The following is a 23,271-nucleotide window of genomic DNA, read 5'->3' on the forward strand; positions in this document are numbered from 1 at the left end:
GTCTAATGTTTGCTATCTCTCTGATAGGTTTGTTTTCTTTTTTCAGCCTAATGATGGCTTGCTTCACTTATAGTGACAGCTCTTTGGATCTCATCTTGAGAGTTTACAGCAACAGATTCCAAATGCAAATAGCACACTTGAAATGAACTCTGGACCTTTTATCTGCTCATTGTAATTGGGATAATGAGGGAATAACACACACCTGGACATGGAACAGCTGAGAAGCCAATTGTCCCATTTCTTTTGGTCCTTTAACAAGTGGGAGGCACATATGCAAACTGTTGTAATTCCTACACCGTTCACCTGATTTGGATGTAAATACCAATACTCAAATGAAAGCTGACAGTCTGCAGTTAAATAGCATCTTGTTCGTTTTATTTCAAATCCATTGTGGTGCTGTATAGAGCCACAAATATTAGAATTGTGTCGATGTCCCAAAATTTATGAAGCTGGCTGTATATTTTGAAATATATGCAATTACTTCAGTGACTGGGTGAGTCACTTTTAAACTAAGCACCCCTACCATAGTAAATAAGATAGGTGAGCCACGACAATAATTCTATACGGAATGTTAGTACATAAGTCGTATACATAGATAAGTTGCACCTTATATTTGGTACCAGTCATTTTAAATCAATTTATCAGTGAAATGCGCCAAAAGAACAAATGTTTGCACCACATTTTACATGTTTCAAAAGTGTCTAGAAAATGGGGCATGATTTTATTAAGAGGAAAAAAAATATATAAAAGTATATTAATGACATACTAGTTTTTGTTAAAAAAAATGGTCTTAGTAAGTGGCATTTATCATGTAGAGGAAGTTAATACAAGGCACTTACTAATGTATTGTTATTATCCATATTGCTTCCTTTGCTGGCTGGATTAATTTTTCCATCACATTATACACTGCTTGTTTCCATAGTTACAGACCACCCTGCAATCCATCAGTGGTGTTCGTGCTTGAATCCTACTTCCTGGTTTGTCATGTGACTGCTGTCCCATCATGCCTTAGGGCACTGAGATGTGTCCTGAAATAAGCAGGACACGTGACACTAACCAGTTCATTTTCTACCTCCACATATTCAAAAGCTTTGTGTAACTGGATTTATAAAAGACACAACCTGTGCTAATGTCCATAATTTGTTAGAGCAAATTTCATCATTATGTTTGTCTGTCTGTCAATTATATGTACAGTACAGACCAAAAGTTTGGGCACACCTTCTCATTCAAAGAGTTTTCTTTATTTTCATGACTATGAAAATTGTAGATTCACACTGAAGGCATCAAAACTATAAATTAACACATGTGGAATTATATACTTAACAAAAAAGTGTGAAACAACTGAAAATATGTCATAGTCTAGGTTCTTCAAAGTAGCCACCTTTTGCTTTGATTACTGCTTTGCACACTCTTGGCATTCTCTTGATGAGCTTCAAGAGGTAGTCACCTGAAATGGTCTTCCAACAGTCTTGAAGGAGTTCCCAGAGATGCTTAGCACTTGTTGGCCCTTTTGCCTTCACTCTGCGGTCCAGCTCACCTCAAACCATCTCGATTGGGTTCAGGTTCGGTGACTGTGGAGGCCAGGTCATCTGGCGCAGCACCCCATCACTCTCCTTCATGGTCAAATAGCCCTTACACAGCCTGGAGGTGTGTTTGGGGTCATTTTCCCTTTTGAAAATTAAATGATGGTCCAACTAAACGCAAACCGGATGGAATAGCATGCCGCTGCAAGATGCTGTGGTAGCCATGCTGGTTCAGTATGCCTTCAATTTTGAATAAATCCCCAACAGTGTCACCAACAAAGCACCCCCACACCATCACACCTCCTCCTCCATGCTTCACGGTGGGAACCAGGCATTTAGAGTCCATCCGTTCACCTTTTCTGCGTCGCACAAAGACACGGTGGTTGGAACCAAAGATCTCAAATTTGGACTCATTAGACCAAAGCACAGATTTCCACTGGTCTAATGTCCATTCCTTGTGTTCTTTAGCCCAAACAAGTCTCTTCTGCTTGTTGCCTGTCCTTAGCAGTGGTTTCCTAGCAGATATTCTACCATGAAGGCCTGATTCACACAGTCTCCTCTTAACAGTTGTTCTAGAGATGTGTCTGCTGCTAGAACTCTGTGTGGCATTGACCTGGTCTCTAATCTGAGCTGCTGTTAACCTGCGATTTCTGAGGCTGGTGACTCGGATGAACTTATCCTCCGCAGCAGAGGTGACTCTTGGTCTTCCTTTCCTGGGGCGGTCATGTGAGCCAGTTTCTTTGTAGTGCTTGATGGTTGTGCTTGAGTGTGCAAAGCAGTAATCAAAGCAAAAGGTGGCTACTTTGAAGAACCTAGAATATGACATATTTTCAGTTGTTTCACACTTTTTTGTTAGGTATATAATTCCACATGTGTTAATTCATAGTTTTGATGCCTTCAGTGTGTATCTACAATTTTCATAGTCATGAAAATAAAGAAAACTCTTTGAATGAAAAACTTTTGGTCTGTACTGTATGTCTGTCCATCTTTCCATCCATAACTGACTATGTAACTGACATGTAACTGACACTGCACATGAAGAAGTGGTTATTGAAGGGAAGGAGAAGACATGCTGTGAGCTTGTGCGTCCTATATTACAAGGATCCACTACAGGATGTAACCAACACCAACTAAAAGCAAAAACGATTTGCCACAGGGTGCAGTGGTCGGCTAATAACTTTAGAATAAGGCAGTTCTGATAAACAGCAATATTTGTTGAACAGGATAGATTGATATTAATGGCACAACTCCTTTAACCTCTTAATGCCCAGGCCTCTTTTGGCCTTCATCCCTTCCCAACATCTACCGTACATGTTCCTGCCCACCTACAGAAAGGGAAGAATTCCTCCAGATAGGCAGATCAGTGAGTAAAAAAAAGAGTTTTACATTTATGGGATAAAGCCTTTAAACTGAATATCCAAGGGGCTGTTCATAGAACGTTTTTGTTCTACGTTTAACAAGGAAGCAATAGAATAGTTCACTATGCTTTCCCATCTTGCACAGTGCAGTCAAACAACATATATGTTAATGAATATATATTGTTTTACAAAGGAACCACACTGTATGAGATCTGTTGGAGGCATTCATTTAACATTAGAGTTGAAAAAAAAAAAAAAAAGCGCCAGACTGTGGAACACCTACCACTTGGCAAGGGAGATTGCTGCAAGGGGGTGCTGTCACAACCAGACAGCTGAGAAGCTCTGACAGAAGCCTTTCAGAACCTCCTCCTTGAGTTTCTTTGTTGTGATGTTCAGTTCCTCATCTCGTTAGCCTCTCTCAGCTGTCATGTGGTTGGACTGATTGCATCCCTTTAAATTCCACCCCATAATGCATTACTGGGCGGCTTATACTACTTCCTGGAGTGTGTGTGCATGCTGATCTTGTTTTCCAGTCTGCTACAAAGTTAAGTGCTGAACATTTATCTGTTATTTTCTGTTTGCTGGATCCCAGGTGACCCTGACTCCCTCCGTGTCTGGTGTAGGGAGCCGGTGGTCGTGTCCCCTCACTATTGTAGGGTGTTCAGGGGTTATATAGTCGAGGTACGTGGATATGCAACCATCCACCTCTGGGATCGTTGCATAGGCTGAGCAGCCAGGGAAAGTCTCAGGTCTTGTGCAGGGGTCTCCCTTATGGTTCCTTAGCTTTGGATCCAGTGAGTCATATATGCATGTTGCTTTGTCTTGTTTCCTGTACACCGTCCGTGACAGGTGCTCAGGAGAACAGTTGCAGGCCTGTTTGGTGTGGCCCGCCTTCTCCCTTTTGCCACCCCACTGCCTCTTCTTGCCTGTTGCGGTGCTGCGGATCCCTCCCCCTCTGTACTGCTGTCCTCGCTCGGTTTGCCACCTTCCCAGGTTGGGTCAGTGATTTCATCGTCCACCACCTCCTCTTCCACTTCCTCACTCTGGTCATCCTCCTGACTTGTTGACCTAACAACAACCTCACTTATTGACAACTGTGTCTCATCCTCATCATCAACCTCTTGAGACACTAATTGCCATTGACTTATTGGCAACTGTGTCTCATCATTATCATCCACCTTGTGAAACAGTAATTGCCATTCCCCACCGTCATCTTCTTCTGACTGTGGATGCTCAAGAGATTGGGAATCAGTGCACAAGATCTCCTCATGTCCCTCTTCAAGCGGGCTTTGGCAAGAGGCCCAAATCAAGGAATGACTCCTCGGAATATTGGAGTGTGGGATTTTTTGTTTGCCAAGACTCTCCATGGTGGGAGGAAGGAGGATCAGGGTGAGGATTCTGTTGACCAGACTCTTGGCTACTGAGACTGGACTTTGTGGAAGACAGGGTGGTACTTAATAGTGATGGACAAACATCTGCCGGGAAGGTTCGCGAACGCGATCAAATGTTCGTGAACCGCAAGTTTGCGACGGGTCCCTTTCATTTTAATGGCAGGCGAACCTAAAAAACCTTCAGCTCATATTTGTAGCTAAGAAATAATTACTAGAAGTGCACAAATAGTCCCACAACATGGACAGTAACGTACCAGATGGATTCGAATTTGCAATCTCCATTCATTATTTTTTTCAATGCGAAATATCGGCAATGTAACAAATGCTGCCCTACCCAAATGCACTATATAGAAAGTATATTATTGGTATATAACACCCCGCTTCAATCAGTTATTTTGGGGGGCGACTGGTATATCACACCAGTTATAATTATTGTTTTCTAATTGCGTTTGTCGCTGTGTAGCTGCAGTATCGCTGCAGAACTGCTCACCACTGCTGCACTATACAAATCCACTATAATATGCTTTCTATGTTAGAAAGTATATTATAAGTGTATTACTCCCCTCTGTACTGCACACCTACCAATAGTACACCTATACCAGTCCTTAAACTGACTTTTGTGGCCCTATTAGCTAGCGTTTTGTGTTCCTAACAGTCTGCCCCTGCTCCATACAGCAACCTCTCCCTACACTGGCAAAACACTGAATGTAAAATGGCGGCCAGATCAGATCTATTTATAAGGTAGGGGGTATGTACATGTGCTGAAATGTCTCACTTGTCCCAATTCAAACTTGCAGGGTCTCTTTCTTGCAGTGTAACAGAGGAGAGGGGGGTAGGAGTAAAGTGTAATCTTAACTTGCAGGTTTGCAGACAGAGTGACAATGACTGTGATGCAGCTCCCACTGTATTTGTACCATAACAGATAATGATAAGCAGTACCTGTTAATGAATTAGGAAGATGGAAAGGTCTGCAATCATCGGGCTTCACAAAAGTACCCTACATGACACTCTAAGAGCACTGTGAAGTAGAGAGACTTATAGGATGAGACTAGAGATGAGCTAATCAAAGTGGAATTTGATCCGAATTTCAGGATAAATTTGATTTGCCTAGAAGCCGAAGTCCTTGTGCTTCGTGTCAGCGAATCGATTTAACCTGAAATAGTATAAAAAAAACAAAAATTCAAACTTACCTCCTCCTTTGGAAGCCAGCCTCCATCTTGCTTGAAGCCGGCGTGATGACATAATCTCGCCCCTGCACAGGATTTTGGCCAAGATCTTCAAGCAAGATGGCGGCGGCCAGCCCGTCGCGAGCAAATGGAGGCGGTAAGTTTAATTATGTTTGTTAATTTTACACTCAGATGCTGTGATCATGTATCAAAGCGGCATCTGGGGGTACAATGATGGGGGCGGCGCTATCATAGCTCCCTGTCATTGCACCTGCTACTTACAAAAAAATCCGCTTTGTCACTAAGTAATTGGTCACAAAGCAAATTTTTGGGTGAAATTCAGCGAATCGGCCGAATCGAACTTTAAAGAAATTCGCCCATCTCTAGAGGGGACAATACAATTAAAAGTAGACCTATAGCTTTCATCAGAGAATGCTTACATTTGTTCCAATGGCAGAAAATGCTTTCACATTCCACATCTTTTTATAGCAATGGAAAGTGGCTATTCAGTGAAACAGATTCTTGTTTTTTCACTGCTTATTATTTGCTTTTATTATAGTTATTAAGGTAGTGAATGACATACCGTAACTGATATGCGGGAGAAGACAATATGGCTGCCAGCTCTTTGCAGGCACCCAGACATTTTCAAAACCCTAGGTTAAGTGTTTTGGCTATTAAATATGTGGTACTAAAAAAAAGCTATGCTTAACGGGAATGTGACAAATGAGCCAACTGGCAATACTATAGCAGCTTAGTGAATAGCATCCTTTTTCCATGGCTAAAAAGGGAGAGTTGATATTTGCTTTAATCACTGATGTTATAACTAATCACAAGATTGATAACATGTGTTTCTCATAATGTTATTTTGTAGGTTTTGGCTCCAGCTTCTCGGCAGCAGAGGAAAGCGTAATGATTCCCATTTCTCCACAAAATGTCAACAGCAAATACAAAGTCAGCAGTCAGGCAAGGATACAATTTGTTTCATTTTGCTACCTCTAATGGCCTAGCCATAAAGTCAGATAAAGGAGGTCTATTGAATACATTAGCAAAGCTAAGCAACTAATGCATAACGTTAATGTACCTGTAACCTCTTTACCTGAATCAATGCTTTAATATTAAAGTCAAAGCTCCCAGATTCAATTCCAGTGATAAGTAGTGTGGAGCTCAATAAAACAATAGTCTCCTCTGCGGCAGGGAATGCGTTTAGACACATTCTACATGATGTACGCGCGCTATATGTGACAAGAAGCTATAACCTAGAAAGCCAAAGTATCATTTTGCCTGATTTAAATATAAAGAAAGCTCTTACCCTGAACATAATACAGAAATAGCATTTGAATTCATTTAAGAGAGGCTCTTCTCCTTTATCACTAAGAAATTAACTATTAATTCAGAATCAACATTTTGCTGCTGGCTTGCATTATCTTGGGGGAAGGAGATGCAAGGTTATAAATGGGTATTAAATATACAGAATTCACAATTATTGTGTACGGTCAGTGTTCATAGATAGCGGTTACCTTTGCAGTTAAAGGAAAACTATTATGTTGATGTCATCTGATCTGCCAGCAGCATGTTATTGAGTAGGAGGAAATGAATATATAGATTTGAGATTTATTTAAGATTTGAGATTTATTTCCTGACTCTTGAAATTGATGACCTATCCTCAGGATATTTCATTAATATCCAGTCACTGAGGGTCCGAGACCCTGAACCCCCATGATCCGCTGTTCGTGCTGAACTAGCGCTGTGAATAGAACAGGTAGCACAGCTCTGTGGAAAGTGTAGTGGTCACACTGGGTTATTGCAGCTCAGCAATTCACTTCAATGGTAGCTGAGCTTCCTGTTCCATTCAAAGTACTAATTGCAGCACCAGAGGCTGCAGGGAACAGCAAGTCAGTAATGTGAGACTCTTACTAATCAGATATTAATGACCAACCCTGAGGATTATCTCTTCAAAAGGCATCTGTCAGCAGATTTGTACCTATGAAACTGGTTGACCCGTTGTACATGCGTTTGGCAGCTGAAGGCATCTGTATTGGGCCCATGTTCATATGTGCTGAGAAAAATGATGTTTTAATATATGAAAATTAGCCTCTAGGAGCAACTGGGACGTTGCCGTTACACCTAGAGGCTCTGCTCTCTCTGCAACTGCCATACCCTTTACACTTTGATTAAGAGGTCCAGGCAGTGAAAACATCATCACACCTCACCCTGTCAATCAAAGTGGAGAGGACGTGGCTGTTGCAGAGAGAGCTGAGCCTCTAGGAGTAATGGCAACACCCCCTTTGCTCCTAGAGGCTCATTTGCATGCATTAAAACTTAATTTTTCTCAGTAACGTGGGAACATATGAACATGGGACCAACACAGATGCCTTCAGCTGCCAAGTGCACATGCAACAGGTCAGCCAGTACAAATCTTCTGACGGATGCCCTTTAGAGACATGCTAAAGGTCTTTTTACACAGACTGATCATTGTGTCAATTATCGGGCATGAGCGTTTGTAGAAATAATCTTTCCCGATAATCTGTCTATGTAAAGATCTCAGCATTAACCTGGTGAGCAAGCTCATTCATCAGGTGATCAAATCTTTTGGCCAGCACCATAAATCATTGTTTCTGTGCAGCAAATCTAGATGTGTAAACAGGAACAATGATTCTCTATGGGGACAAGTGATTACTGTAGCTATCAATAGTCACCATACAGCGGAAATAGATGCTTCATGTAAATGCAGCTCTCACCTCCTCTGACGAGCAGGAAGTTATCAGGAATAAACGGTTCATTCTTGATAATTGATTGTAACATTGGTCCATGTAAAAGGACCTTTACTCTGCTTGTCTATATTATGAGTTCAGTGAGAAGACCTACTTAGTAAATGACAGCTGTCTCTATATGCACAGCCACACATGGAAGGCTGTCAATTAATATGTGAGACCACCCAATGTGAACTTGTAACCTAGAAAGGCCAAGGATTTAAATGAAAAATATTTTTCCTATTAATTTTATAATACAACTTGGCAAAATAGCACATTGGGATTTTCTAAGTTAAGAGGAAAGTACATCTAACTCAATCATAAAATATAGCAGTTTTGTATCATACCCTGCAGTAAATCACGGAATGCAGAAAATAAAATAAGTAGAAATATATTTATAGCATTGCATATTGCAATTTGTATTAGATTTAAGAAATTAGTTCTGCTTTCCCATCCTTAATCTTCCCAAAACTTTTGTCATATGTTGAATACTAAACTGCAGATAGTTTGGTGGAATTCCTGCCATATACCATTAAAAATGAGAACCTACGGCTTCATACATATGAATGCATATATAGTCCCTGCAACTTGAATGGCACCACTTATCTCTCTTCATTTATTAAAATGAACCTGTTATCACTGAAGAGCAGTATATTGACCAAGCACTTTAGGCTGACACATTTTTCTTCAAAGAAACAGCTTATTCTGCATGTAGATCTTAAAAAAAAATGCCAAAGTGTTACTTTCATGGAAATCCCACCACATTTTTTAAAAATGACACACACACTACATTTTACACAATTGCACCACCTCATTTATGTCCTTGTTAATAAGATTAGTGGATCCATGACCTGTTGTTTAGCCACAACTCTTTGATGTATCTCTAGGTATATCTGTCATACAGTACATGTAACAAAACATGATAAAGTCAAAGTTCACAACACATCTGACCACGCAGTATGCTGTCAAAAGGCACTCATACATATACACTTGGGCAAAATTGTTGGTAACCTTTTGTTAAAGAAATAAAAACCCACAATGATCACTGAAATAACTTGAAACTGATAAAAGTAATACAAACCGGATTCCAAAAAAGTTGGGACACTATACAAATCGTGAATAAAAACTGAATGCAATGATGTGGAGGTGCCAACTTCTAATATTTTATTCAGAATAGAACATAAATCACGGAACAAAAGTTTAAACTGAGAAAATGTACCATTTTAAGGGAAAAATATGTTGAATCAGAATTTCATGGTGTCAACAAATCCCCAAAAAGTTGGGACAAGGCGATTTTCCCCACTGTGTGGCATCTCCCCTTCTTTTTACAACACTCAACAGACGTCTGGGGACCGAGGAGACCAGTTTCTCAAGTTTAGAAATAGGAATGCTCTCCCATTCTTGTCTAATACAGGCCTCTAACTGTTCAATCGTCTTGGGTCTTCTTTGTTGCACCTTCCTCTTTATGATGCGCCAAATGTTCTCTATATGTGAAAGATCTGGACTGCAGACTGGCCATTTCAGTACCCGGATCCTTCTCCTACGCAGCCATGATGTTGTGATTGATGCAGAATGTGGTCTGGCATTATCTTGTTGGAAAATGCAGGGTCTTCCCTGAAAGAGATGATGTCTGGATGGGAGCATATGTTGTTCTAGAACCTGAATATATTTTTCTGCATTGATGGTGCCTTTCCAGACATGCAAGCTGCCCATGCCACACGCACTCATGCAACCCCATACCATCAGAGATGCAGGCTTCTGAACTGAGCGTTGATAACAACTTGGGTTGTCCTTGTCCTCTTTGGTCCAGATGACATGGCGTCCCAGATTTCCAAAAATAACTTTGAATCGTGACTCGTCTGACCACAGAACAGTCTTCCATTTTGCCACACTCCATTTTAAATGATCCCTGGCCCAGTGAAAACGCCTGAGCTTGTGGATCTTGCTTAGAAATGGCTTCTTCTTTGCACTGTAGAGTTTCAGCTGGCAACGGCGGATGGCATGGTGGATTGTGTTCACTGACAATGGTTTCTGGAAGTATTCCTGAGCCCATTCTGCGATTTCCTTTACAGTAGCATTCCTGTTTGTGGTGCAGTGTTGTTTAAGGGCCCGGAAATCACGGGCATCCAGTATGGTTTTACGGCCTTGACCCTTACGCACAGAGATTGTTTCAGATTCTCTGAATCTTCGGATGATGTTATGCACAGTTGATGATGATAGATGCAAAGTCTTTGCAATTTTTCGCTGGGTAACACCTTTCTGATATTGCTCCACTATCTTTCGGCGCAACATTGTGGGAATTGGTGATCCTCTACCCATCTTGGCTTCTGAGAGACACTGCCACTCTGAGAAGCTCTTTTTATACCCAATCATGTTGCCAATTGACCTAATTAGTGTTAATTGGTCTTCCAGCTCTTCGTTATGCTCAAATTTACTTTTTCCAGACTCTTATTGCTACTTGTCCCAATTTTTTGGGGATTTGTTGACACCATGAAAATTTGAATCAAGGTATTTTTCCTTTAAAATGATACATTTACTCGGATTAAACGTTTGATCTGTCATCTACGTTCTATTACAAATAAAATATCGACATTTGCCATCTCCACATCATTGCATTCAGTTTTATTCACAATTTGTTTAGTGTCCCAACTTTTTTGGAATCCGGTTTGTAATACAAATGTACTGAAAATCAGCTAATGAAAATCAGGCATTGCTTTTGAATTGTGGTTTAACAGAATAATTTTTAAAAACAAACTTATGAAATTGGCCTGGACAAAAATTATGATACCCCCTAGAAAAGACTGAAAATAATTTGACCCTAGAGACATGTTAAGCTAAGGTTTGTTCATTAATTAGCATTACTGGAGTCTTTAAACTTGTAATCAGTCCATCTGCCTATTTAAAGTAGTCACTGAGCTGTTTGGTATTATGGTATGTACCACACTGAACATTGACCAAGGAAAGCTAAGGAGAGAGTTGTCTCAGGAGATTAGAAAGAAAATTAGAGACAGACATGTTAAAATTAAAGTCTATAAGGCCATCTCCAAACAGCTTCATGTTCCTGTTATTACAGCTGGACATATTATTAAGAAGTTTAAGGTCAGGGGCGGAGTTTCACAGCCGAGCCGCATGCACGCTGCTCCCTGAGCTCTGCTGCTGGCCCGCCCTCATCGGGTCATTTATTAGCTTTCTATCCACCTAAACATAGGCAAGCCTTCCAGAGACAGGTCCAGGGAACTACAGAGAGCCCTGAAACAGGGCTCCAATCAAAAGGAAATTGAGGGTTTTATGAAAAGGACGCCAGCAGCCACGGCACATAAAGCTTGCAAGATGGCGCCGGCTAAGCAGAGAAGCGCACATGTGACTGAAGCTGAGGACGCAGAGCCTGATGGCGGGAAGTGGAGGATCCCTCAGCAGCAGGAGAGGACCAGAAGATCTCTAAATCCTTCCTTAAAGACCTGCTGGCCCAGTCACTGGAACCTCTGGTACGTGAACTTAAAGACATTAATCAAGACCTAAAGCACATGCACTCCAGGTGGGATACTTTAGAAACGGCTCAAGCATCCATTATAGACTTCAACACTGAAGTAGCTCACAAATTAGATAACTGTCAGGCCCATGTGAACCACCTGTATTCCTTGATAGAAGACCAGGAAAATTGTGGTCGCAGGAACAATTTAAAGTTAAAGGGTCTGCCTGAATCTGTGACCTCAGATATGCTGATTCCTGCCCTTACCTCTATCTTTACTGACCTGCTGGGCCAAGAGTCGGGCAATCTAGAGATGGACCAAGCTAATTGAGCGCTTTGACCATTACAACAACACAAAGCTACGAGAAATGTCATCTGCAGACTGGTTCACTACCAGACAAAAGAAAAAGTCCTGGCAGCATCTCGGTCCGCAGACCCCATTATGAATGAAGGCTCCACTGTCACTGTATATCAGGATCCTCTATGATGCTCTGCAAAAAAAATCACCTGAGACCAATGCTGGACATGCTTAGGAGAAAGAAAATTACATACCGTTGGCTGTACCCATTTTGGCTTGTTGATCAACTCACCTGGCCGTAAGCTGGTAGTTCGTGCCTTAGTTGATCTGCAGAGGGTATGTGAGGCCCAAGAGATTGGAACTTTGCACAAAATATAGCCTCCTTGACTTCAGTGGTCACCTCCTGGACATCGGTGACATCCGCCAAACAACAGCGCCTGAAAGCCACAGGTCGCAAGATGACCCCGAGGAAACTACATCCAGCACAGGAGGGTCTACCAGATGACACCTGAAACCTACATAAGCCCACTTACATTGAACTGCCCATATCTAGGTCTTACAACCCCTTTAGGCGGCTATAGGCCGTGTTTATGGAAAGTTCCTCCCCTCACGACCGACCGACTGGGTCATAGAACTGTTATATTTCTACCTAACGGTCTAATTTCACTTATACTATTTAAGAGTCTTCTCTTACTGACTAAATAAATGTTCTACTGTTCTATTGTTTTACTGTTTTCTTTTCCTGTCCACCTGTCTACCCTTTCCCCCATTTTTCCCCCATTTTTCCCCCTGTCAGCTAAATTAGGAAAGTATCCTATGTTATGAAGAAAATATGGTCCCTTGCTTTGATAAATCATTTCAGAACTTTTTCCCCCTATAATGTGACCTATCAACTGTACAACTCAATTGAAAAACAAACTGAAATCTTTTAGGTAAAGGGAAGAAAAAATATACAAATAAAATAATATGGTTGCATAATTGTGCACACCCTTAAACTAATACTTTGTTGAAGCACCTTTTGATTTTATTACAGCACTCAGTCTTTTTGGGTATGAGTCTGTCAGCATGACACATTTTGACTTGGCAGGATTTGCCTACTCTTCTTTGCAAAAACACTCCAAATCTGTCAGATTGCAAGGGCATCTCCTGTGCACAGCCCTCTTCAGATCACCCCACAGATTTTCAATCAAATTCAGGTCTTGGCTCTGGCTGGGCCATTCCAAAACTTTAATCTTCTTCTGATGAAGCCATTCCTTTGTTGATTTGGATGTATGCTTTGGTTGGTTGTCATGCTGAAAGATGAAGTTCCTCTTAATGTTCAGCTTTCTAGCAAAAGCATGATGGTTTTGGGTCAATATTGATTGGTATTTGGAACTGTTTATAATTCCCTCTAGCTTAAATAAGGCCCCAGTTCCAGCTGAAGAAAAACAGCCCCAAAGCATGATGCTGCCACCACCATGCTTCACTGTGGGTATGGTGTTCTTTTGATGATATGCAGTGTTGTTTTTAGGCCAAACATATCTTTTGGAATTATGGCCAAAAAGTTCAACCTTGGTTTTATCAGACCATAACACCTTTGCCCGCATTCTTTTGGGAGACTTCAGATGTGTTTTTGCAAATTGTAGCCTCACTTGGATGTTTTTCTTCCTAAGAAATGGCTTTTGTCTTGCCACTCTACCACATAGCCCAGACATATGAAGAATATGGGAGATTGTTGTCACATGTACCACACAGCCAGTACTTGCCAGATATTCCTGCAGCTACTTTAATGTTGCTGTAGGCTTCTTGGTAGCCTCCCAAACCAGTTTTCTTCGTGTATTTTTTATCAATTTTGGAGGGATGTCCAGTTCTTGGTAATGTCACTGTTGTGCCATATTTTCTCCACTCTTCACTGTGTTCAATGGTATATCTAATGCCTTGGAAATTCTTTTGTACCCTTCTCCTGACTGATACTTTTTAAGAATGAGACCCCTCTGATGCTTTGGAAGCTCCCTGTGGGCCATGGATTTTGCTGTAGGATGAGACTAAGAAAATTTCTGGAAAGACCAACTAGAGCAGCTGAACTTTATTTGGGGTTAATCAGAGGCACTTTAAATGATGGCAGGTGTATGCTGACTCCTATTTAACATGATTTTGAATGTGATTGCTTAATTCTGAACACAGCTACATGCCTAGTTATAAGAGCTTGTGCACACTTATGCAACCACATTATTTTTTATTTTATTTTTTCTTCCCTCCACCTAAAAGATTTCAGTTTGTTTTTCAATTGAGTGGTACAGTTTATAGGTCACATTAAAGGTGGTAAAAGTTCTGAAATTATTTATCTTTGTCTCATTTTTTTACAGCACAGAAACCAGACATTTTAACAGGGGTGTGTAGACTTTTAATATCCACTGTATGTCCCAAATGTCCTCCAGATTGAATTGCTACATAAGATATTGCTTCAATTTAGAGACTTTGCGGAGGGGTGTATTATTCTAAGAGGTGACTTGAACGTAGCATTGGACCCAGCCCTGGATTCTTCCAGCTTCTCTACATCCATTTCCAGAATGGCTCTAGATAAGTTGCATGCATCCTTGGTGGACTCTGGTGGATGTCTGGCGAATGATGCACCCTGGAGATAAAGACTACTCTTTCTTTTCCTGTCTTCATCAGTCATATCACAGGCTAGATTACCTATTTGTCCCATCCCATCAACTGCATCTATGTGAAAACTTAGAGACTGGAAATATTATCCTATCTGATCATGCACAGGTTTTCCTGACAACTTACAGGGCCTCCCCAATGCAGCCTAGAGGTGGCAATTGAACTACACACTTCTGAGTGCAGAAACACATGTGAAACAAATAGAGGGAGCTCTGCATGACTATTTCAGATTAAATGACTCTCCAGAGAACTCTAGAGGCTTGCTTTGGGAGGCCTATAAGCCAGTTATAAGGGGTCATTTCATAGCCCTAGGAGCCCACATTAAAAAACTCAGACAACAGAATATTACACACTTAGAGAGGTCCCATAAGCATCAGTTATCTCCTGACATGCTCAGGCAATTATCCAGGCATGTACAGAATTTAAAAACCTCCTTAATGTTAAAAATGCCAAACTATTCCTCTCCACCCAGTTTAAATATTATGGGAATAAGGCCTCCAAACTCTTGATGGTGCAAATTAAGAAGTGGAAGGCCAGCTCTTACATTTCAGCAATTAAAACTCCTACTGCATAACTACTAAATACTACTGAACATATAGCCCAGCAGTTTAGCAATGATTAAAGTGACTTACGGTATATAACCTTAGGGCCCAAGCCACACAGGCGGACTCGGGTTCACGCAAGATTTAATCGATGCCTAGCTCTTCTCTCTCTCACTGCCCTCTATCACAGACAAACAAGCTGCACTTGAACCAAGCTGGAGGTGGCCCTGAAGAAATCCCCAGTAAACAAATCACCTGGTTCTGATGGACTGCCACATCTACTCAGTACAGATGTGGAGTAGGCTTTTGACCGGGTGGACTGGCTTCTCCTACCTCGTTTGTTGATTCCCTCGCCTCTCAGGTCTGGATTAATGGTACACTTTACCCCCCCCCCCCCCTTTGGCATCAGTAATGGAACCAGGTAGGGATGCCCATTGTGCCCTCTCCTCTTTGTTCTAAGACGTTGGAGACAGTTTTACAAGCTATCCGACAGGATGACAGGATAAAGGGGCTCACCTTGGGAAATACCCAACACCAATTGGCTGCATTCGCGGATGATGTTCTCTTATTTCTTACAAACACATCAGAGGCATTCCCTGCAGTAACATCTATATTAGACTATTTTGGCTTTTGTCTAACTTCAAAATAAATTTTAGTAAGTCCCAGGTCTTAAATGTTTCCTTGCCCAACCCAACGGCCCTTATGCTTCAACATTCAACCCCATTTCTGTGGACATCCCACCCAAATTCCTAGGTGTTAATATAACCCCCGAAGTATCCGCATTATATAAGGCTAACTACCAAAATCTCCCCAAACAGATTGAGACCAGTTTACACTATGTCTCATGGTTTCGGCGGAGAGCCCTGCAAAAAACTGTTGTCCTTCCTAAAATACTGTATACTATGCAAGTACTACCTATACCCATCCCCAAGATATTCTTTCAAAAACTAAGAACAATTATCTCTTCCTTTCTATGAAAGAAACTCAGACCCAGAATCGCTCATAAGTTCTTGGTGCAACATGTGCTGAGAGGGGGGTGGGCTTTCTGGATTTTAAAACATATTACAAAGCGATACAAGGGACTAGATGCCTAGATTGGCTGCGGGCTTCAAACGAGAGACTTCATATCCAGGCCGAAAATGCTATGAGCCCAATACCCTTTAGGTCTGCACTAGTTAGTAAAAGCCTACCTCACTCGTAAATAGCAACATATACAATTTAATCACCAAAAATACCCTACGTTATTCGCATGAATGTGAACTGAGGAAAACACTGACATCTGACCCTTTAATTCTTACACAGGTTGCCAACACCCTCCTAGACTCCCCACAGGCTTTTAGGGATACCCTCCCTATTTATGCTCTAAATATACGACTCCCATTGTTAGACCTATGTCCTCAGGGGTCCTTACCCACCTCTACCGAGCTCACTGCCCGCCTCCAGTTGGGGGGCCTTTATCTCTTCCATATGCAGCATCTTATTTACTACCTCAACCTTAGTAACTCTCACTGAACACTCCCTGTTTGAGAAACTAGCTATACAACAGAAAGAACCAATTAAAAAGAGATTGACTCTTTATTCTTTACTATTGCCTAAGAGCAATCTGACTGAGTATTGACTTATATCTAAATGGGAGCGAGATCTTGGTGTGAAATTTTCCGATAGTGAAAAGACACAACTGCTGTCTTTATCACCAAAGATTTCCAGATGTGTAAAACTACAGGAAAATTATTATAAAGTGGTAACAAGATGGCATTATACGCCTGTTAAAATGAATGCCCTTTTCCAAGACAGTGATCCCATGTACCACATTTGGTGGCAGTGTCCCAAGATCAAAGAATTTTGGACGTCGGTGTGCGTGCAGCTATCTCTAATATGCAACATCTACCTCCAAGTATCCCCTCGGATTTGCCTACTAGGCCTTATGACAAAAGTGCAAATTTCCACTACTGCCAAACATTTAATCCAAATTCTACTGGGAGCGGCCCAATTCTTAGTGCCCAGCTGAGTGTCACCGCCAGTTCTGTGAGAAGGTCTGGCAGATGTCCTTCTCTACCTCTTGCATGATGTTCTTTGTTTTGGTTTCACTTTGTCATCTCCTTTCCTTCTCCCAGGTGTCACCTATTTAGACTAATTGTCTCCCTTTTATATTCCCTCCCATACTGCCTCACTCTGCGGTTTATACTACTTCCTGGATGAAGTGTTCACTGCTGGAGGCTGCTGCTGCTGTTTACTCAGATAAGTCTTTTCATGTATTGTGTTTCCTTGCTGGCTTGATTCTTTCCTGTCATATACAGCCCAAGGACAGTGGGGCTGTCTCATTCAGTGTGCAGGGGTCTCAGTCTCTCTCAATCCCCTCTGAGGAGGAGGCCATGCAGCTGGGTTTGCTTGCCTCTGATAGTAGAGGATTCAGCTCTCAGAGGAGGGTTTGTTTCTGTTGTGGGGGTATAAATCATTTGGCTAATGTTTGCCCCTCTAGGAGATTCATGGAGTTTTCTGAGGGTAATAAAAAACAAACAAAAAAAAACTCTAAAAACTTTTAATTTGCTACTATTGGCAAGATTGATGTGGAAATTGAAGGTTTGCCGTTTGCTTGTAGTTCCCGTTTTCTCCTACCTGCCATGGTGGCGCTAGACAGCAAGAACATTGTTTGTGAGATTTTTGTAGATAGTGGAGCAGCTGTCAATCTCATTGATAATCAATTTGCAATAACGCATGGTTTCCAGATATGCACTTTGGAAAAGGATATACCTGTTTTTGCTATCGATTCCGCTCCATTTTCTCAAAGATTGTTAAAGGGCATAGTTCACAATATCCGTTTGACTGTGGGTGACGCTCATGTTGAGGATATGTCATGTTTCGTCCTAAGCGGATTACCTACTCCTCTAGTGTTGGGGCTACCCTAGCTCACTAAACATAACCCCACCATTAAGTGGCAAGCAAAGCAAATAAATGGTTGGAGTGAGTTTTGCAGAGAGAATTGCCTCACGGCATCTCTTTCAGAGGTTTCTACCAAGACTGTACCATCTTTTCTTCCTGAATTTTCAGATGTGTTTTCCGAGAGTGGTGTCCAGGAGTTGCCCCCTCACCGGGAGTACGACTGCCCTATTAATCTCATCGCAGGCGCCAATCTGCCAAAATCACGTTTATACAATCTCTCCCAACCTGAAAGAGTCGCTATGCGTATTTATATCTCTGAGAGCCTGAGAAAGGGACACATCCGATCCTCGAAGTCACCTGTTGCCGCAGTTTTTTTTTTTGTTTAGAAAAAAGATGGTTCTTTAAGACCTTGTCTAGATTTCAGGGAGCTGAACCATATCACAATTCGTGACCCAGATCCGCTTCCTCTGATCCCGGACCTGTTTAACCAGATTGTTGGGGCTAAAGTTTTTTCTAAGTTGGATTTAAGAGGGGCATACAACCTAGTCAGGGTCAGGGAAGGGGACGAATAGAAGACGGCCTTCACTACCCCTGAGGGTCATTTCGAGAATTTGGTTATGCCCTTTGGCTTGATGAATGTTCCGGCCATCTTCCAACATTTTGTGAACAGCATTTTTTATCATTTAATGGGGAAATTTGTTCTGGTGTATCTAGATGACATTTAGATTTTTTCTCCTGATTTCAAGACGCATCGGGACCACCTATGTCAGGTCTTGTTAATTCTGCGGGAGAATAAATTGTACGCTAAACTGTGTGTTTGCCGTTCCGGAGATTCAATTTCTTGGTTTTCTTCTCTCCGCTTCTGGTTTTAGCATGGACCCTGAGAAGGTCCGCGCTGTGCTTGATTGGGAGCTTCCTGAGAATCAGAAGGCGCTGATGCGGTTTTTGGTTTTTGCCAATTATTACAGGAAGTTTATTTTGAATTATTCCTCTGTTGTTAAACCACACACTAATATGACTAAAAAGGGAGTAGATTTTTCCTCATGGTCGGTAGATGCGCTTAAAGCCTTTTCTAGTAGCAAAGAGAGTTTTGCTTCCGCTCCCATTTTGGTACAACCTGATGTCTCTCAGTCTCTACCTTTTATTGTTGAGATGGACGCTTCTGAGGTGGGTGTGGGTGCGGTCTTATCTCAGGGTCCCTCTCCTGCCAAATGGCGACCGTGTGCCTTTTTCTCAAGGAAAATCTCCTCTGCAGAGAGAAATTACGATGTGGGAGATAGGGAGTTGTTGGCTATCAAATTAGCTTTTGAGGAATGGCGCCATTGGTTAGAGGGAGCCAGACACCCTATTACCTTATTTACCGACCATAAGAATCTGGCCTACTTGGAATCGGCCAAGCGTCTGAACCCGAGACAGGCCAGATGGTCTTTGTTCTTTTCTAGGTTTAATTTTGTTGTCACGTTCCTCCCTGGAGTAAAAATGTGAATGCGAATGTCCTGTCACATTGTTTTCCGGGAGGGGGGAACTTTGACGACCCAGGTCCCATTTTGGATGAAGGGGTGGTCGTCTCTGCTTTTTATTCTGATTTGGAGGCAGAGGTTCAGGCAGCCCAGGCAGAGGCTCCTGAGCTTTGTCCTCCTGGGAGGTTGTTTGTGCCTCTCGCTTTACGACACAAGGTTTTTAAGGAGCACCACAATACTGTCCTTGCTGGGCACCCGGGGAATAGAGCCACAGTGGATCTCATTGCTCAGAGATTCTGGTTGCTGGCTCTTCGTAAGACGGTTGAGGGTTTTTTGGCAGCCTGCGAGACCTGCGCTCGTGCCAAGGTCCCTCATTCATGACCATCGGGTTCTCTCCTCCCGTTACCCATTTCTTCCCATCCTTGGACACATCTGTCCATGGACTTCATTACGGACCTGCTCGTTCCTCGGGGAAGACTGTGATTCTGGTGGTAGTGGACCATTTTAGCAAAATGGCGCATTTCATTCCCTTTCCTGGGTTACCCAATGCTAAGACGTTGGCTCAAGCGTTTGTTGATCACATTGTTAAATTGCATGACATTCCTTCAGACATAGTTTCTGATAGGGGCACGCAATTTTTTTCCAGATTCTGGAAGGCCTTCTGTTCTCGCTTGGGGATTCGGTTGTCATTCTCTTCTGCTTTTCACCCGCAGTCGAATGGTCAGACCAAACGCGTCAATCAGAATCTGGAGACATATCTGCGCTGTTTTGTGGCGGAGAATCAGGAGGATTGGTGTTCTTTTTTGTCCCTTGCTGAGTTTGCTTTAAATAACCGTAGCCAGGAGTCCTCTGATAAGTCACCATTTTTTGGTGCATATGGGTTTCATCCGCAGTTTGGGACATTCTCTGGAGAGGGGTCTTCTGGTTTACCTGATGAGGAGAGATTTTCAATCGTCATTTATTTGGCAAAAGATTTAGGGTAATCTGAATAGGATGAGTGAGAGATATAAGCGTGTGGCGGAAAAGAGACGTGTGCCTGGTCCGGACCTGAATGTGGGTGATCTGGTGTGGTTGTCTACAAAGAATATCAAACTGAAGGTTCCCTCCTGGAAGTTGGGTTCTAAGTTTATTAGGTTCCCTCCTGGAAGTTGGGTTCTAAGTTTATTGGGCCTTACAAGATCTTGTCCGTCATCAATCCCGTTGCCTTCCGTCTTGATCTTCCTCAGACTTGGAAGATCCATAATGTTTTTCACAGGTCCCTATTAAAACCTTATGTCCAACCCACTGTACCCTCCTCTTTGCTCCTCCTCTGATTGTTGTTGATGGTAATCTTGAATTTCAGGTCTCTAGGATTGTGGATTCTCGCATTATCCGCGCTTCTCTCCAGTACCTCGTTCATTGGGAGGGTTATTGTCCTGAGGAGAGGATGTGGGTCCCAGTGGCGGACATTAAGGCCACTCGTCTCATGATGTTGGAGTCGAAATGTTGCGTCACCACTGGGTGAATAAATAGCTTTCTTTTTTCACTTTACTGGAGTGCTGCTCTATTTTTCATTCGTATTATCCTGGGACGCTATTCCCACTGGAGCTTGCACCCGATTTCCAAACTTCAAGGTTGGTGCTGCCATTTATTACATTATATATATATATATATATATATATATATACACACAGTATATATACAGTCAAACGAACAAAAAATGGTCGCTAAACCACCACATGCACAAAATCACAAAAAATTGCCTAACATTCAGGACTTTTTTAGGCCTGGTCATGAAAGGGTGTAACAATACAAGTATTCCCCTCATACTTCCTTCTGTCCTACCTCAACTCTCCAGTGCCCCAGTTCACTTACTACGCCAAACATGGTAAAGATATAATCAGTATAATCAAAATACTGTAGAAAGGACCAGGCTTTCTAGTATTATACACACTAAGAGAATTGAATACATGATCTGCCTGCTAATTGTTCTTTTAAGAATCATTGTGTATTGGAAAAAAATTGGTGGATTGCCTGTCTTATAGAAAGCGGTAGTGCTGAAATAAATTTTGACCATATTTTGAAGAAAAAAAAGGATTAAGGTCTACAGGACTGTAGCCAATTTCCCTAGACGTGGCCGCAAGAGGAAAATTGATGACAAATTGAAGAGACAGATTATAAGAATGGTACCCCCAAAAAATCCAGAACAACTTCCAAAGAAATTATACTCCAAGGTCAAGGTACAACAGTGTCGGACATTTGTCACTGTCTTAGCTAAAGTGGACTTAGTGGAATATGACCAAGGAGAAACCAAGATAAAAAGCAAATAATAAAAAAATGAGACTGGAATTTTCCAAAATGTAGATTGACAAGCCACAAAGCTTCTAGGAGAATATATTTTGGACAGATGAGACAAAAATGGAGCTTTATGGAAAGTCACATCTGCTCTGTGTTCACAGATACAAAAATGTGGCATATAAAGAAAATAACATTTTACTGTATAACATGGAAAGCTTGGTCTCAATTGCAGGTAATGGGTCCTCCAACAGGATAATGACCCAAAACCCACAGCTAAAAACACCCATAAATAAAAAAGAGCAAAGCATTGGACTATTCTGTAAAGGCCTTGCATGAGCCCTGATCTAAATTCTATTGAACATCTGTGAAAGGAGCTGAAACATGCAGTCTAGAGAAGGCACCCTTCAAACCTGAGACAGCAGGAGCAGTTTTCTTATGAGGAGTGGACCATTGGAGCTGAAACATGCAGTCTAGAGAAGGCACCCTTCAAACCTGAGACAGCGGGAGCAGTTTTCTTATGAGGAGTGGACTATTATACTTGTCAGTTTCAAGTTATTTCAGTAACCATTATGGGTTTTTCTTTCTTTAAAGGAACGGTACCAACCATTTTGTCCACATATATATCACTGAATGCCTTTTTGACTGCTTGATCAGATGTGTTGTTAACATTGCATTTATCATGTTTTGCGACATGTCAGATATACCAAGGGATGCATCAAACAGTTGTGATTAAACAGGTTATGGGTCCACCAATCTTATTAACGAGGACATAAATTAAGTGGTGAAATTGTGTCTAGTTTTTTGAGAACTCCATAAAATGTAAAATGTAGTGTGCATCATTTAAAAAATAAATACTTATTATTTTTGTCAGTTTCAAGTGACCACTTAGGAGTTTTCTTTCTTTAAGGGAAGGGTACTCACAAGTATGTCCATGTGTGTATCTGCTGCATATGTCTGCTATTAATTTCCATTGTTAGAAAATATTTTTTTAATTTTCTGTGTTATGAACTATTATTAGCAGTCTAAACTTGCCAGTAATATAGTAAAATGTATCCAGATCCCAGATGTAGTCTTGCAACATGTGTACCAAAAAGACACTGGAGGATATTTACTAATTAAAATGTGCTAGAATTCTATCTCAAAGTACACACAAAAAAAAAAAACTAGCATACATTCTTTGAAACGCAGGTGTTTTAGACACTTTCAGCTATTTTGGCTTGGATAAAAGAGCCAAATACCAGTAATAAAAAAGCCAAATCCCTTTTCTTTGCTTTCTTAAAGGGGTTGGTCCATCCCACACATTGATGGCATACAGTTGTGTTAAAATTATTCAACCCCCAATGCTCTAAAGGGTTTTAGGGAATTTAGTGTACATTTGTAATTGTGTTCAGAATGAAATCTTACAAGGACTTTTTAAAGAACCAAATGCAACTAAAATGTTAAATGTTTTTTTTGTGATTTCTTCATTGACACATTTATTCAACCCCTTAAAGACTACCACTCTTAAGAAC

At 41.5% G+C, this 23,271-nt stretch overlaps 1 protein-coding gene across 3 annotated transcripts in view; it reads left to right on the top strand.

Moving 5' to 3' along the window:
• SVEP1 (sushi, von Willebrand factor type A, EGF and pentraxin domain containing 1) overlaps positions 1 to 23,271 on the top strand; it is a 250,409-nt gene that overhangs the window by 27,430 nt on the left and 199,708 nt on the right. For all 3 annotated transcript variants that reach the window (XR_006387049.1, XM_044271731.1, XM_044271743.1), the window contains exon 4: positions 6,310 to 6,401. Coding sequence is in view for 2 of the 3 variants with exons in the window: in XM_044271731.1 (XP_044127666.1) it covers positions 6,310 to 6,401 (92 nt within the window). In the remaining variant the exon portion in view is untranslated. The remainder of the gene's footprint in view (positions 1 to 6,309; positions 6,402 to 23,271) is intronic.

This window comes from Bufo gargarizans, chromosome 1, assembly GCF_014858855.1.
Source record: "Bufo gargarizans isolate SCDJY-AF-19 chromosome 1, ASM1485885v1, whole genome shotgun sequence".
Classification (NCBI taxonomy): Eukaryota; Metazoa; Chordata; class Amphibia; order Anura; family Bufonidae; genus Bufo; species Bufo gargarizans.